The sequence below is a fragment of the Triturus cristatus genome, chromosome 1_2 (assembly GCF_964204655.1).
Source record: "Triturus cristatus chromosome 1_2, aTriCri1.1, whole genome shotgun sequence".
Classification (NCBI taxonomy): Eukaryota; Metazoa; Chordata; class Amphibia; order Caudata; family Salamandridae; genus Triturus; species Triturus cristatus.
The window spans coordinates 100,188,622-100,205,176 of record NC_140580.1 but is presented as its reverse complement, the minus strand read 5'-3'; the positions used below and the strand labels follow the sequence as shown (position 1 = coordinate 100,205,176).

Genomic DNA, 16,555 nt, shown 5'->3' with positions numbered 1-16,555 from the left:
TTGTGCATGGAAGCCATTAGTGAATGCACCTAAGTGCCTTAATAGATTTCCTACTGAATCAGAACCAAAGGTGTGTGACCCGAGCCACGTTTGCGGAGTACCAGAAGTATCCCTTGCTCTTTAAATCTAAATAAGCCATTCCTAATGGTTGTCTGCACATCCAGGCTTGTATCTCTGTCCTTTGCTGTCCTACCACTATTAAACTCGTTACATTGGCAGGCAGTGCAGAGTAAAGTGTTAAAACCCAAGTGTCTTGGGCACATTGGCATATCTCAGCTCAGACCTTTGTCTTGGCATCGGATTGCCAGAGAAGGAAATGCCCTCGGTCAGAGTGTTACAGTAGTTGGGGCCAAGGGAGCATTCTCTCTGCTAAGAAAGGAGAGGCAAGTTCACAGCAGTAATCCTGCATGGGACCAGTACACTGCTTCGCTCCGTGGCATCTTCCATGAGCTGGTTTGTGAAGGCTGTGGCACTACAGCCTTCACAAACTGAGCATCCCATCTCTTCTGGTTTGCAGAGCTAGACTTCGGATTACACGAGGCAGCAGTGCATGTATGATAAGACTTCAGGACTGTATCTTGTCTGCTTTAGTCTGACAGTTGTTACACCAGTCCTCATGTCCTTTCACTTTGTGTTTCTCCCTTCTTGGCTCCTATGGGATATTTTGCTGTTTTGCCTTTTTTCCTCTTAGGTGGTTTCTGGGAGTTCTTCATGCGTCCTCCCTACCTGCACATTTTACACTGGCTCTGCTGCAGCTCCTAGAAGCTGTGCCCAGACCTAGCAGGTCCATTTCACCAAGACTGAGGCCCCACAGAAGTTTCAGTGTATTCGCTCTCTCTCTCCACTCCCCCTTCCACCCACTCCTCCCACCCACCTGTTCTGTATTGAGTTACAGATAAGAGAGGTGTGCTGATTAGTGGTGAGGATTGCTGCCATTCCAGAGAGCCCAGTATCCTCCTGGTTATGTCATTCTACTATTTCTAAAACAAAATGTATGTGAAATGTTATTGGATTGATACATGAATTTCTTGATGCATTTGTGTTGTGTGAACAGTGCTTTGAAACTTGCAAGGTTGTGTTACACATTTTACAAACATGTAGATGACAGAACAAGAGCAAATGAAATCTCAAAGAAAACTTTCATTGCGATAGGTTGAATTTTGAAAATGCTCAGAGCTAAAAGTTGTGGAAAATAATTTTAAGAGTCCAACGTAACATGTCTGTAATCACCCTTTCTGCTTTATGGGCCTGGCCCCTCAAGGTTGCTTTCTTCTCATAGATTCTGAGCTGTTTAGCATTTGATTCTCAGAGGAATATGCCATCTTAGTATGCATCATTTTTCCCGACAGGCAATTGCAATGCGGTTGTTACAGCAACCGAGTTGTAACAGCGCATACCATTACTCCGCATGTCGTAACAATGACTTGCTCTAGGGGGTGCGCTGGATGTTGGAATAGTATAATTTACTATTCCAACTCCAGTATGTGCAACAGTAGGAAAGGTGTTGGATTTTAAATCCAACACCTCCTGACCTCTCTGCAAGTCATTGTTCTGACTTGCAGAGTAATGGTATGCGTTGTTACAACACCATTGTTGTAACTAACGCGTTGTAATTGCCTGTGTGGAAAATGATTCGTGGTCAACGATGTTTACCTTCTCAGAGAGATGCGATTGTTGATGAAGAGTGAAGCTGTCACCTCCCTTTATTATTTGGTCAGTCGGTTGGGGTCTTCCTGCTAAAGTTCTCAGGCCATTGCAGGGAAGTCAAGAGGATACTGCTAGACTGTTCAGAATTCAGCACAAAACCTTCTTAGTCTCCGGTGACTGACTGGAGAGGGAAGAAGGCTGCTGAAACTCAGTTGTGGGGAGACCAGTGCCGAGCTCTTCTGCACTTTGATGGCTGATGGAATATTCAGGTTGAAAACGCAGAGGACATACATTTTGTGGCCAATAATTGGCAACCCAATGGAAATGGAAGTCCTACAGAGAGAGACCCATAAGTGTTGGGCCTAAAAACGAGGGCACTCCCTTGACATATGTGGCCTGCAGGAAATGATTAACTTGCCCCATCTTTATGGAGCCCTGTGATGGTTATTTTTTTCTTGAGTGATGGTGACTCGTAGGTACTTTGGGGAAAGTGAATGACATAATCCTTGGAACGAGGCCTGGACACTTTATGGCATATTCTTAATTCCTAAGTATAATAGAGGGCACCTCTCTCGAGTCCCCATCTGTCGCACTGCTGAAAAAGGGATGCTTCTTCCCATTTGTTCACTTCCTCATTAGTTATCCGCATTTTAGCCACTGTAATCCCAATTTTTTTCCAAAATCTTCTTCCTTCTTCATGTCTGTTTGTATAATCACTCCGGAGACAGTTTGATCGCACCTTAATTCTTTATTCGACATTTTCAAGCACCTCTTGTGTGCCCATCCAGGCTTTCACAAATGGCACGTGCAGGTCAATCATACACCAAGAAAGACTCATTTGATTATGCCCAATGCATTTTGAGCCTAAGCTCTTCGTCAGGGGTCTCTGAAATAGTGAAAACATCAGTTCAACCGGCTGCTCACTCGTGGATGACGAGTTTGAATGGGTAGTTGGGATGTACACTGTATGTAGGGTAACTGATAGGGGGGAGCAGGGATTGTTATAGTTGTTTGGGTGTAGTTGGTGAATTTTGTTTTACAGCAATAGTAGTATTATTTTACGCAATAGTGTAACTGTTTGGTCTGGTTGGAGAGCATGCAGGGGGTGAAGTTAAGCACTTTGGGAGGATACACGAGTGATTTTCAGGGATGAGGTTGGGGCGGGGAGTAAATGTTGATGAGTGAGACTGCATTGATTATTTAGGTATTTTTATTGTGTTTAATAAGCTCACAATGAGCAGCCGGTTGAACTGTTGTTTTCACTATTTCAGAGACCCGTGACGAAGAGCTTAGGCTCAAAATGCATTGGGCATAATCAAATGAGTCTTTCTTGGTGTATGATTGACCTGCACGTGCCATTTGTGAAAGCCTGGATGGGCACACAAGAGGTGCTTGAAAATGTTGAATAAAGAATTAAGGTGCAATCAAACTGTCCCCGTAGTGATTATACAAACGGACATAAAGAAGGAAGAAGATTTTGGAATAAGTTGGGATTACAGTGGCTAAAATGCGGATAACTAATGAGGAGGTGAACAAATGGGAAGGAGCATCCCTTTTTCAGCAGTGCGACAGATGGGGACTCGAGGGAGGTGCCCTCTATTATACTTTGTAAGTAGCTGTGATGCTGGACGGTTCACAGCATCTGGACGCACGCAGCACAAAATACATTTTTTTATGAATGTTTATGGATAAGGGAAGGTGTGCACTTTCACACTTACTTGTCTCTTGCTTTGCAATATTCCTCATTCCTGGCATTCACAAGCTGGTTGCTTGGACCCTGAGACTAGCCTCAGTATATTCTGTGAAAAGGGGTGTAAGAGCCCTGCAATGAGATTTTGCCTCGGGAATTGTCTGTTACTGCTGCCAAGGAGTGATGAAAGTACGTTGATTCTGGTTATTTTTTTTAGATGAGATGCTGCTGAGACCACAACGGAAGATGTTAAAAATATTTGTATATAGTGCTGGTGCAAATTAAGGCAGCAGAACTATTTGAGTATTTCCCCATTCAAAGGGCTTCCCCATTCAAGTGTGACTGAGGTAGACCAGTCCGATTGGGTCAGGCGGGGTGGTAACAAAAGATGATGCCTCACTCACGAAAGCTGTCCTAAAATTATGCTCACAGGATCTACACAGGGAGGGACAGACAGACATGAATGAGGAAAAGGAAAATGGCACAGTCTTGCAGGTATTCTATCTACACTATCTTGTCTGCCTCATGTAGAGCATCCAGGATCCAAACTGTTGAGTAGTGTACTGAAACACTGACCCTCAGGTGCGAGGACATGGAAAATAGATTTCACAGGGACAATGTTCGGATTTATAATGTTACAGAGGAGGCAGCAGGGTCAGGCATAATGTTCTTTGATTCAATTATTATAGCACTAATTCTTCAATTGGACGAGGATGAACCGTGTGTACTGAAAGGGCCCAGAGAATGTGTCTAAAAAGAAGAGATGGTAAAGAGAGACACAGGGATAAATTACCCAAGATTATATCTTTCCAGCATAAGAAACTGGTTATAAGAGAAGCGAGAAAGGCCTCACCACTTCTCTTCTGGAAAGACAGGATCATTCTGCTGCAGGGTTTGTCTTAAAGCACCTTCATGAAGAGAAAAGTCATTAAGCCCTCAATAAAACGGTAACCAGATTTAGATGGATTTTTCCCTATGGTCTTGCTTTTTAACTTGAGCAGGTCAGTCCTTACATGGCAAAGGTTGAGGAAGGTCTGATTGAATAGTCACAGACTCATCACATGCAGATTTATCATTATTGATGTTAACTATCGGGGGGGGGGGGGGGCATAACAGGCCTTGAAAGAGTGGCTTGTCTGAATTGAGAACTTTTAAATAAAATACCATACTTTTTTTTATCATTTGCGTTAATTTGTGCATGGTGAATGGGAAGGAATGGCAAATGTATCCTGGATTGAAACTGCAACCAGAGGGAATAGAGGGTGAGGATTAAAGGTGTATGAGTCATTTGTAGAGGATGTTAAGATAGATTTTGCAGGTTCTTACCCTAGCTCTTGTTTTGTAGCTTCAATTTAGAAAGCCGGAATGACTAGGATTTCATATTTTCAAGCCGTTGGTGAGGGAGTTAATACATGGATCTTCTGGGACATAGCTGAAGGAATGATGGCCATGTACTTTGTCTGCTCAGGAATGAGGCCATTTGATAATGCTATATTCAAATGTTTTGAAGGTTTTTCATGGGCCATTGATGGCCTGGGACTGAAGTTGGCCATAAAAAATTTAGATCGGAGCAAGGGAAGGTTATAGCGGCATTGTTTTTATTGGACTGTACATTGTTCCACAGCGGTGGAACACAGTTTCCTCTATTTAGCATATTACCATTAACTCTTATTATGAACTGTTGGGGAGGAAGGGTATATTTGGATAGGGTGGTATTTCTTCAGAAGTGCTTGGTGCCTAGGTGGATGTGCAACATAATCGTGTATAGGTTCATTTTAATGTTTAGTATGAAAGATTAAACTCTGCTGCTATGGGATATTTTGCTGTTTTGCCTTTCTTCCTCTTAACTGGTTTCTCTGAGTTATTAGTCTATGCTTCCTACATACAAATTATACACTGGCTCTGCTGCAGCTCCTAGGTTTTTAGCTGACCAAGAAGCTGTGCCCAGACCCTGACAGCTCCATTCTACCAAGACTGGGGTCCCACAGAGGTTTCAGTGTATTCTCTCTTCACCTGCCCCCCACCCCTCCCAGAGGAATGGTCTACCTGTTCTGTATTGAGATACAGAGACAGGAGGTGTGCGGATTAGTGGTGGTGATTAATGCCATTCCAAAGAGCCCACTATCCTCCTGGCTATGTCAATCTGCCATTTCTCAAAAAACATACCTCAAGCACTCACTGATTTTTGACGACCGAAATATGGAACAATCGTCTTCCTTAATTTTGACCATATCCTTGTGAGTTCACCAAGTGTTTTAAGACCTGTCTTGATTCTTTATCATTATGGTTTTAGTTGTTTGTTATATTAGGTTTTCTCTCATATTACCTTTTGTAGGTGAAGTGTTATTGGATAGTTACATGAGTTTCTTGATGTTTTTGCATAGTCTCGGAACATTGCTTTGAAGCTTACAAGAGTGTTACACATGTAAAAAAAAAATAGACGATAAAACAAGTGTACATGAAATCTCAATAAAACCTTTCCTTGCGATAGGTTGAATTGTGTAAATGTTCTCTGCCAAAGTTATTGATACTAGTTTTAAGAGTCCAAAGTAACACATATGTAAAGAGATCTGATTCGGTCTTTCCTTGGACAGTGATTAATACATGAGTGCTTAGTTGCATGAATGTTTTGCATTAATAACGAAAACATTGCACTGTAGAAAAGCGTATTTCCTGTGCTTGGCTAAAGTAGGCTCAATTTAGGCCTGACTTCATCTTGAATGTTGTGGTTTTATTTCTCCTCTCATCGCCTGAGGCAAAATGTGCACTAATGAAATGCTTTGTGTTGACATGCTGTTCACGACGAGCTCCGAGAAAGCTTTCCTTCCAAATGCAACTGTTCAAGGACTTCGCTCTCTCTATATATCAGCAGGTCTGTTCATTATATGAGCCTTCTGTTTTAGGTGTAACTAGATACGTACTGTCCCATCTGATGACAAAATGTCCATAGAGGCCTAATAATTCTTTATTTAGGGGATGGTGCTTAGTATCGTTGCATTCAATTCTGTATTATGATTGGTTGAGCTTTGCAGCAGTTTGTTTATTTTATGCTGACTACGTGGTTTGAACTTGCCTTTTCTCATTAGAAAGGCTCACTATGGAAGCGAGCCACTGGGTTGCTTTCTAAAGCGGAGAGACTAGACCCATGTCAGTCTGTCTCATGCATAGGACCTAGAATAATTCTGATATTTTTGCTGCATTTGACTGACTGAGCCTTATGCTAATTTCTTACTAGCAATTTGACTGATTTAGGTACTAATTATATTTTGCCATCTGTAATGCACTTGACATTTTAATAAACCTTCATGGTTTCTAACTTTTATGTTGACTGAAGAAGGCTTATTTAGTCGATTATGCTGTTTGCTTTATCGACAAATTTTACATTGTAAGGGCCACATTACCTTATATGTTCTTGAGGCTAAAACTGCCCCATCCTGTGAAGGCACTTAATCTTATTTCCTATCAGATTATCAAATATAGTGTCCACTTGGCTGTATTGCAAGAAACACACTTCATGGTCAGAACATGAATAGAGACCTGAATAGATTATTTCCACGACTATATCACACTTCCCCATGGCAGTGGCAAATTTAAAATGTGGAGTTGTCTTATTGACACCTAAAAGGGTTAAATTGAGAGCACAGAACAAAGTGGTGTACAGGCAGGGCCGATACCTGTCGGTGATTGGTGCACATAAAGAAGATCAGAATAGACTCATGTTAATTAATATTGGGCCGGTGGAGGGCTATGCTGAGGGGAAATAGTTATTGCGGGGATTTTAACTTAGTAATGCATATGGAACTGGACAGATCTCGGGGAGGTTGTGCCAGATTTGCTTGAATATTTTGTAGATCTGTATTTGCTTGATGTTCGGAGGAAGACACATGATATGGTAAAAACATTATCATTTTCTCTCATGTACACATCATATTCTGGCAGTTGTTAGGTTATGGTGATTAGGGGCCTTTATCAGTGGGTAGTGAACACTAACGTTGGATTGATCACAGTCTCAGACCACACACCCGAAAGATAACTGGACATTAGGGTAGAACACACCAGGACTGTAAATGGTTTATGGATGGAAACTTGCCCAACTGTCCAGCTATGCAAATATTTTTGATCCTTAATTTCTCAAAAACAGCTTCGCATATTTACTCCAAATCACAAAAAGCACATTTTATTGACCAAAATCTAGCTTCCTGCCAAATTTGGTGTAATTCCATTCAGCGGTTTTTGTGGTAGTGCGCCCTAAAAAAAGTTTGTAGAAAAACGAATGGTAATTTTGTTTTGGGACCCCTTCCCCTTTTTCTCTGCCCCCACTTGATGGATCACCCCAAAGCTTCCATGAAAAAACTAGCCCAAAAAGAGTCATTTTGGAAAGTAGTGCAATGTTTCTTCAAACAGTGCCAAATTTATTAGCAAACCAAAAAAGGCATTTCCTACAGAAACACAGACCTGAGTATAACTAACATGATTATGAAAATCCCACAGCTCAGGTCCCATTTGTTTTCAATTTAGTAACTGTTATCACTTTGTTTTGCTCTTCAATTATTTTAAGACAGTGCAGTATATGTCAGTATAGAAGTCATTGGATACATTAAGTAGGCATCTATTTTGACATTTAATTGTGATGCAATGTGTATTTTGTGATAGGCATTGATTGAAATGTACCGAAAGTCACATCGGTGTTTCAGAGAAAGTCCACATATCAGAATTGTGATCATCATTCTGCCTCTGTTGCTTTTTGCTAACATTTCATTGTTTCTGCTCACCGTTCTCTCTCTCTGCCCTTTTGTATTTGCAGAGAGAAACTACTTCAATTTATGTGATAAGCAGCCCATCGGTAGACTTCTCTTCCGCCAGTTCTGTGAGACAAGGCCAGAGTTTGAGTGTTGCATTAATTTCCTTGATGCTGTGGTAAGTTAAATGGATATCAATTATAAATGTCTACTCAGGCCGAATAGACCCATCGTGGCTGCCCATTTTCCTGTCTGTTGCAAAACCCTAGCTTATACTTTGCCTTTCAGTCATTTTATTTAATGTGCAATTTTTTTTTTTGCCTAACCCCTTGTTTCTGAAGGCCATTCCAACCTCCCTCTGGGCTTAGAAAAACATTATCCTAATCCCTGTATCTCTCTTTACAAGTAATTTCGTTAACCCATGTTCCAGAGAAGGATTGTCCTACTTTGGTGCAGGGAAACCTGATGTATGAAGGATATTCAGGACACCCATGTTAGGTCTGTTTACATAGCATGAATCCAAATGGCAATCATTGATTAAGTCTGCGGTTATCCTGTAAATGGACCTGGCTCTGACCTTATTGGACCAGTTTCAGCTTGATTGCTGAAGGTTATGCAGTTTTAAGGCTGATGTGAAGGCACCAGGAAGCAGAGCAGCTGCCCGTGGATGGTTGATAGGTGCATTCCCCTCCTGGAGAGGGCGCTCGAGAGATGAGGGTATCCTTTCCCATAATTGCGCCTGGCCACCACCCTGGGCAGAGGAGTGTGGGGTCGAGCGTGGCAAGCTGCACTGATGGATAATTACATTTCACGTTCGGCCATTACATCATGCTTTTCTGACCGTTTGCGCATTTACGGGACTACGGGAAGTAAACTATTTTTGTTGACTGACCTCTTAATTTTGTATGAATTAACTGATTTATCTGAAACTATATTATCTGGCGTTGTTTATCTAAGAACAGATTTAATTTTATTTTTATTGACATTTTCAAAGCATCATACAGTGAACCGTCAGTACAAGTACATCAGTGATACCCTATTATCAATTACAGAGTGAAAAAATACATTGCAGCAATTTGAATCCGGCACTTCTACACAATCATAACGCCGTATCCTAGATGACAGGTTAGCAATTGTACGTATTCTTTAATCTAGTGCCTCTTGTCTGATGCCATGTTCCCGGGGCTCTAGCGGCTTTTGTAGTTTCGAGGTGGGTTCTCATTAAGTTGGTATCTTTTGTGAGTTTCTAATAGGGGGTCTCACTGTCTGCTCCTCCAGAATCCCTGAGTTTGTAAGCAGATGTGTGCAGCGGGTCTCAAATATGTGTTGGTCTAGAGCAGTGGTTCCCAAACTTTTGACTCTTGTGGACCCCCATTGAGTCACTACTGGAAGCCGGGACCCCCAAGCAATTTGTACTATTTCAATTTTAAACATTTACACAGTCATTCGCAATAAAATATACAAAGAAGTGCACACCACACAAATACTTGAATTACTAAAGATGTTATTATTTTATATTGAACATTTTTGCAAAAACCGAACATTTTTAATGGGAAGGTTGGTGCTACATCTTGGCGACTAACGTTTCAATGTTTGGTTTTATTTCGCGGTATGAGGCTCCTACTCCTGCCATGGCCGAACTGGAAACCCCTAGCAGGCCTGGTAAATGTTGTCAGACTAGTCCCCGTACGGTGCACACCAAGTGCAGTGAGTGAGCCGGACCATTACAAAGGGGGCTTCGGAGGCCTCTCTCCCCAAGAAAAAAGGTGCATTCTACAACACATTTGTCATTATATATTGAATTGTATTACTGACAGTGCACCAGGATATGGCAATCTTTGTTGGGGCTCTTCAATGATTCCCTCACTATCACCCTCCAACTGTGCCTCTTATATCTTCATATCCCCTCTATTAAATGTATTTCATTTGTTTCTTAGCACCTCTCACACCAGTGTAGGGTGTCATAGCACTTTTCACCACATACATAAAGAAACAATGAATCATACATGTGTAATTCAGTGTATAGAGAATGTCATAAGATAAAGAGGACTTCAAGGTGTAGGATTCACATGTCACCCATACTGGTAGGCTTTCCTTAAGAGTGCTTGGTCTGGAGAAGCACAAACTCAGAATTCAGAACATAACACAGTGTTTAGCATTGACTTTAATAATAAGAATGTATTTATGCCCAAACAAACCTTATTTTAGCAGCATCACGATAATGAAAGACTGGGAAAAAACATAACTTGCTAACTTGTACCATACAGTTTGCATGCAGCTCTTTGATGTCAGTTCATAGCACACTGTGCTAGATTACGATTGTAACTTATTAGCTTCACAGTGCCAACAGAATCTCAACGAAAAAAGCAGTTAACCACTGAGCTATGCACATAAAATAATGTTTTTGAAATGCATGTTACATGTTCTTTGCAACAGGCATGTTCACCCTCTGCGCTATCTTAGATGACTCAAAGCTGCCACAGGACAAAACTCCCATCTCTCTAAGAAAGTACATTAATCACCGGAGTTATGTTGGCAGTTTTATTGTTGCCATAAAACTGCTGATTATGCAATGAACTTTGTAGTGCTTTTACAACTGCTGCCTGTGGACCCCCTGGGAATGTGTCACGGACCCCTGGGGGTCCGCGGACCACAGTTTGGGAACCACTGGTCTAGAGGACGCAGGGAGTAGTTCTGCGTATGTCAGCGTCTGTTCCTGCCAAAAGAGGAGGTCCTTGACCCACTCCTCAAATTTGGGTGCTCTCCCTCTTCCCCACTTGCACGCCGCCCTCCGCTTGGCCAGCAACAGCCCCAATGCCACGTATCATCTTTATGCTGAAGGTATGTCTTCTGTGTAGCCCAAAAGCTCCACTACTAGCGATTTTGTTAATGTCGTCAGGGTCATCTGTCCCAGAGCATCGAAGACCTGTCCCCAAAAGACCTGGATTGCTGCGCATTCCCAGGCCACATGTAGGAAGTCGGCCGCCTCTTGCCCGCATCTATCGCAGGCATCATTATCTCGCAGGTTAAATTTGAACAGATTAGCAGGGGTATAGTATAATCTATGGAGATATTCAAAATGTATGATTCGTAGCCGGCTGCTGGCAGACAGGTTTCCAGTCTGCTGGCAACAGTAGCTCCATTTCCCTTCTTCAAGGGATTCCCCCAGTTCCTGCTCCCACTTCTCCCTGCCTGTCTTCTCAGGTGCCTGCATCGTCATCTTTATATTATGGTAGATTAGAGATAATACATGTGTAGGGTTTGTGCTTTGTAGCAATCAGTGCAGTGGGGTCAGTGTGGGTGGTTCACCAGGGAAATCTGGGGTGGCCGCCCGCCCCGCACTCTGCCTCAGTCTGACATGCATAAAGAGGTCCATCGCCTCAGTGTCTATATCTGTAAAAAAACTGTTCTTTAGTGCGAAATATCTCATTCATATACATCATCTCCCCATTTCGTAATGCCAATTTTATCGAGGAGTTGACGGCACATAAGCTCTAGGTAACTTTTAGATCAGGGTGTCAGGCCACTGGGAGAAAAGGCGAGTATAGCACCGCGATGCCTAATCTTTTCGCAATTTTTTGCCATGCTGTGACAGTACATGCCACGGTAGTGCAGCCTGTCTCTTTCACCCTTGCTTGTGTGGCTGTGAACCCTGACATTAACGTTGGCTGCATATAGTACTGTTCCACTGCCAAGTGTGCCATGATAGGTGGGGGATAAAACCAATAGGTTGCATAGTGCGCCTGCATGCTAAGGTAATACAATTCAAAATCAGGGGCCTCAAATCCCCCCTGCTCATAGGGCAGTGCCAGAGTTTTCCATTTCAGTCAGGGTTCTTTCAAAGCTAGTCCCCCAAATTAGTCGTCTCATTCGAGTTCTCAGGGTTTTGAAAAAGCCCTGTCCCATAGAGTGAGGGATGTTGACAAACAAATACAGTAGCTTAGGCAGCACGCTCATCCTCATCAGGGATATCCTCCCTGCCATTGACTTGGGCAGAGCTATCTATCTCGCCTACAACTCTGTAATGTGTTCTATCGTTTTTCCGTAGTTTTCACAGTGCAACTCCAGACCAGCTCTTGTAGCTATTATTCCCAGGTATTTCACTTCGTCAGGGCACCACGCTATGGGGTAGTCAAGAGGATAGTACCTTAAAGCAGCAGTAAGCTTTATCATCTGGGACTTCTCCCAGTTGATCTTGACTCTCGACAGGTCTCCAACAGTAATAAATTCCCTCAAGATTGGGTTGAGGCTAGTCTGGGGTTCCCGCACACACAGTGTGATATCATCCGCGTACAGTGAGATCAGTACATGTCTAGTGGGGTATTCGAGGGCCCATTCCTGATGGTGTTGCCTAAGCATATCCGCCAGTGGCTCGATGGCCAAAGCGAATAATAACGGCGTGTGCCCCTTATGATGTCAAAAGAAGGCGAGCTAGTGCCGTTTATCATTACTCTGGCTCGTGGCTGATAGTAAAGCAGCCGTATCCAGGGCAGAAAGCTATGTGGCATTCCCTTCCTCTGCAGTACTCGGAACAGGTAGTCCCATTCCATTGAATCAAATGCCTTGGTGGCATCCAAGAATACTGCCACTGCTTCAAGGTCCGGGTCAATGTCTTGCATCACCGCGAACAGGGTGCGAAGATTGTGGGAGGTGGCTGGACCCAGTTCAAAGCCCGCTTGATCTGGTAAAACTAATGCCGTCATGAGGAGGCTTAGCCGGTTTGCGAGTATTTTAGCTAATATTTCCGCGTCGCAGTTGATCATAGAAAGTGGTCTACAGGAGTCGCATCTGTTGGCCGGCTTCCCAGGCTTGAGTACGTAAATTATGGAAGCTTCCCTCATTGTGGGCAGTATCGCACCTTTCTCAATTGCCTCTTCATACACCTGTTTAAGTATAGGGGCGAGGTGCTCTATATATGCTTTATAAAAATTAGCTGATATGCCATCTGGCCCAGGGGCTCGGCCTGAGCGAAGCTGCATAATCGCAGCGCGAATGTCATCTATTTCTAACTCAGCATAGAGGAACTCCCTCTGGGCCTCCCCCAGCCAGCCAAGGACAACCGACTCCAGTTATTGTTGCAGCATTAGCGGGTGCTGTCACATCGTGGTAAAGAGTGAGACATAAAAGGTCTGAAATGTTTGGAGGATTTCTGACGAGTCCCTAACTGTCCTGCCCTCTGGCGTCTTTATTTCCAGGATGTAGCCCGAGAACTGAGGCTTACGGATCTGCTCAGCTAACGCTTTTCAAGGTCTTTCACCTACACCATATCAGCGGGCTTTAAAGTATTTGCCTCGGAACTGGCCTTCTCTATCTGCTGTTTCTTGATATTTGGTTATCTTATCTCTGAGCGCTATGTATTTCAGTACAGACGGTGAGAGATTAATGTCCAATTCAGCTTGTTTTATCTCGCTCTCTAGACGTGTGAGCTTTGAGCGCAGATCTCTGAGCACCCCCCCCCCCCTTAGCAATACACATCCCTCTAGTGGTGACTTTGAATGCCTCCCACACAGTTGCTATGCGCTTAACCGAGCCCATGTTGCTATGAAAATGGCCTTGGATTTCCTGATCCATTTCCGCTTGAAATGCGGTGTCTAAAAGCTTGGTGGGATTGAGGCGCCAATTCATGTTAGGGGCATGCCCTGCCGGTGGTTTGAGGCTCATGACCACTGAAGAGTAGGAGCGCGCAAGGTGCTCTACATTAGTTAGCCATGTACTCTAAGTCCCCTAGAGATCACCCAGTAGTCCAGCCTCAACCACGTCGCTTGTGCTGCCATGTAGCATGTGCCCTCTCTCTATTCTGGGTGTAGGTGAACCAGGTGTCTAGTAAGCCGTGCTCTGTCATGGTATCGCATACTTGTCGTTGGGTGCAAGTATAATGGTGCAGTTGCAGTCGTGATCTGTTCAGCCCCGGGTTAAGTGTTGTGTTAAAATCTCCGTCCCATTTAACATGGGTTGATCCTATGTCTATTATTTCCCCCCCATAAAGTGACAAAGAACATCAGGTCATCAGTGTTGGGCCCGTAACAGCTAACCCACGTTACTGAATGGGAAGTTAACGTGCCCCACCTTAAGCTGAAGCAGCCTTTTTTAACTAGAATCGCTGTGCCTCATGAGTACGTAGAGAAGGATGCGAAACAGCTGTACCCTGCCCATCTGGCAGCGAATCTCTGTGGTCGTTTGGGGTCAAGATGGGTTTTATGTAGCATCGCCACTTGTACAGAGTGCCTATCCAAATATACTAGTATTTGCCTGCATTTACATGGGTTTCCCAGTGCCCTTATATTCCAGGTCATCAAGCGTATCTTAGGAGCGTTACAGGAGTCAGTCATCTGAATGGTCTGTCATGTCACCTGTCCTTAAGGACCGCATGCTGTTCAATGTGTGCTGCGTGCCTCTCAGTGTATGCAGAGCGGATCTTGCAGTGTCATACTGTGTATCTATCTGCATGTGCTCCGTGCTGTTCGGAACTTCTGGGACATATCCAGTATTGTCATACAATGTATCTATACTCAAACATTCCCTTGTACCCCCCCCCCGTCCCACATCGTCAACCCAAACTTGTGAATTCTGTACCCTCCCGTGTATCCCGAAATTGAAAGAACTGCTGCCGCAGCAGTAAATATAATCTGTTCACAGTCATCATCAGCAAATCAATACAGTTGTTCTAAATAGATTCACGTTAATCTACAATAACATTAAAAGAGAAAAGGAACACAACCCTCCCAGCAGCCCGTCAAGGAAAGGAAGGGGGAAGAACAATCAACTAACAGAGGCCAGGAGTAGACTCTTACCTAGGTCCCTCTCGATAAAACAAGAAATTATAACCGAGGGGTCACCCTGTGGGATAGCATCAGAGGGCGCATCTACCCACCTCCGTCTCCCTCAAGGTCAAAAGGAGCGGAAGCGGGGTGCCCGGAAATATGAATATACATGCTCGCTAATTCACTGGAGCCTGTACCAGGCTATTACATAGCCAGTCAGTTATTTCAGATTCCCGCGTGTCGCTCTGAAAGTCTTAACCAAGGCAGTGTGCGCGAGGTACTTATTTAACAACATCATGTACAGTTTTTACTCACGGGCAGTCCAGTAGAATTGTAGTCAATCGTTATCTGACAGTTGCGAAGGTGGTCGGGCCTCAGAGTCGTCGCTCTCTGGAGTCGGTTTCTCCTTCTTTAGCTTCTTTAGATAGTCCTCTACCTGTTGTGGTTTGGTGAAGAATTGCGGTTTTCTCTGATGGGTGACCCGGAGGCGGGCAGGATACATCATTGCGTAGTCTACTTGCGCTTGAATTAATTTCCTCTTGACCAGCGCGAATTTCTCGTGGCCTCCTGGACCGCGATTGTGCAGTCAGAGTATAAAGCAATGGTGTGCCCCTCGTACACAAGCTGCTGTTTTGCTCTTGCCATCCGCAGTGCTGTATCGCGGTCTCTATAATTGAGCAGCCTGGCTATTATAGGTCTGGGTGGATTCCCCGGGGCGGCCTGTATCCTAAAGAGTGGTGTGCTCTCTCCACAATTAATTGGGCGGAGAATGCGTCTGTGCCACAGTTTCCTGAGCATCTGTTTGATGTATTCCTCCATCTTACCGGTGTTGGTGCTTTCAGGCACTCCTAAGACACACATAACAGCTGGTCCATTTGTGACAGTTGCGTTTCCTTAGCAGTCGCTGTCTCTTTTAAATCAGAGATTCGTTGTTCTCCTTCTCCTATGCGTGCGTCATGCTTCTCCAGTTTTTGGACACTAAAGTCGATCCGGTTACACATGGTATCTATTTTGGACTCTATTGAGGTGAGGCTATGTTTCATGGTGACGAGAAGCTCTGCGGTCGCTTCCCAGGTCGGCCAGTTCCAGCGGCGACCTCACAACGTGGAGCCCCGCGCCTCTCCTTGCCGCGCAAAGATGAGCGTCTCTTGCTCAGTCTTCCTAGGCCTCCGCTTCACTTGGTCCAGGAGGGCCTTTTGCTTACTAAGTAGTGGGCTAGCAGATTCACCCTCACTGTCTCTGGTGCGCTGGGGCCAAAGCGCACACCGGCTGCAGCCTCCGTCACGTCCAATCCCCAAGGCTCGGGGGTTCGGTTCCCTTATCTGTTGTGGCACCTCTGCCGATCAGTGCGGATCTTGTCTTCAGTCGCGGCATATAGGGGCGGCATTTGCTTTGCTCCAGACCCTTTGCCAGCATACCTGTTCACTATGGAACTATTAGTAAAAGCATTGATATTGCCACTTATCGAGAGAGTAAAAAGAATGTCTACTCAATTGGAATCCATGGAACTAATTAAAACTAATACAGAAGCATTTAGGGCTTCTACTACGGTTACAGACCCAAATATTACGGTCCCTAAACCTTCCCAAGAACGAACGGGCGATAAATCATCCATTCAACATTCTTTACTAGGGAACGAAGCTCCACCAACGACACCCTGGACTCATAATAACCTTAGTATTAGACCAAGTGTAAATCAAGACGCGGATAATGACAAA

At 44.1% G+C, this 16,555-nt stretch overlaps 1 protein-coding gene across 1 annotated transcript in view; it reads left to right on the top strand.

Moving 5' to 3' along the window:
* GRK5 (G protein-coupled receptor kinase 5) overlaps nt 1–16,555 on the top strand; it is a 481,725-nt gene that overhangs the window by 252,176 nt on the left and 212,994 nt on the right. Inside the window, exon 3 of the mRNA XM_085602911.1 lies at nt 8,142–8,254. Coding sequence (XP_085459037.1) covers nt 8,142–8,254 — 113 coding nt within the window. The remainder of the gene's footprint in view (nt 1–8,141; nt 8,255–16,555) is intronic.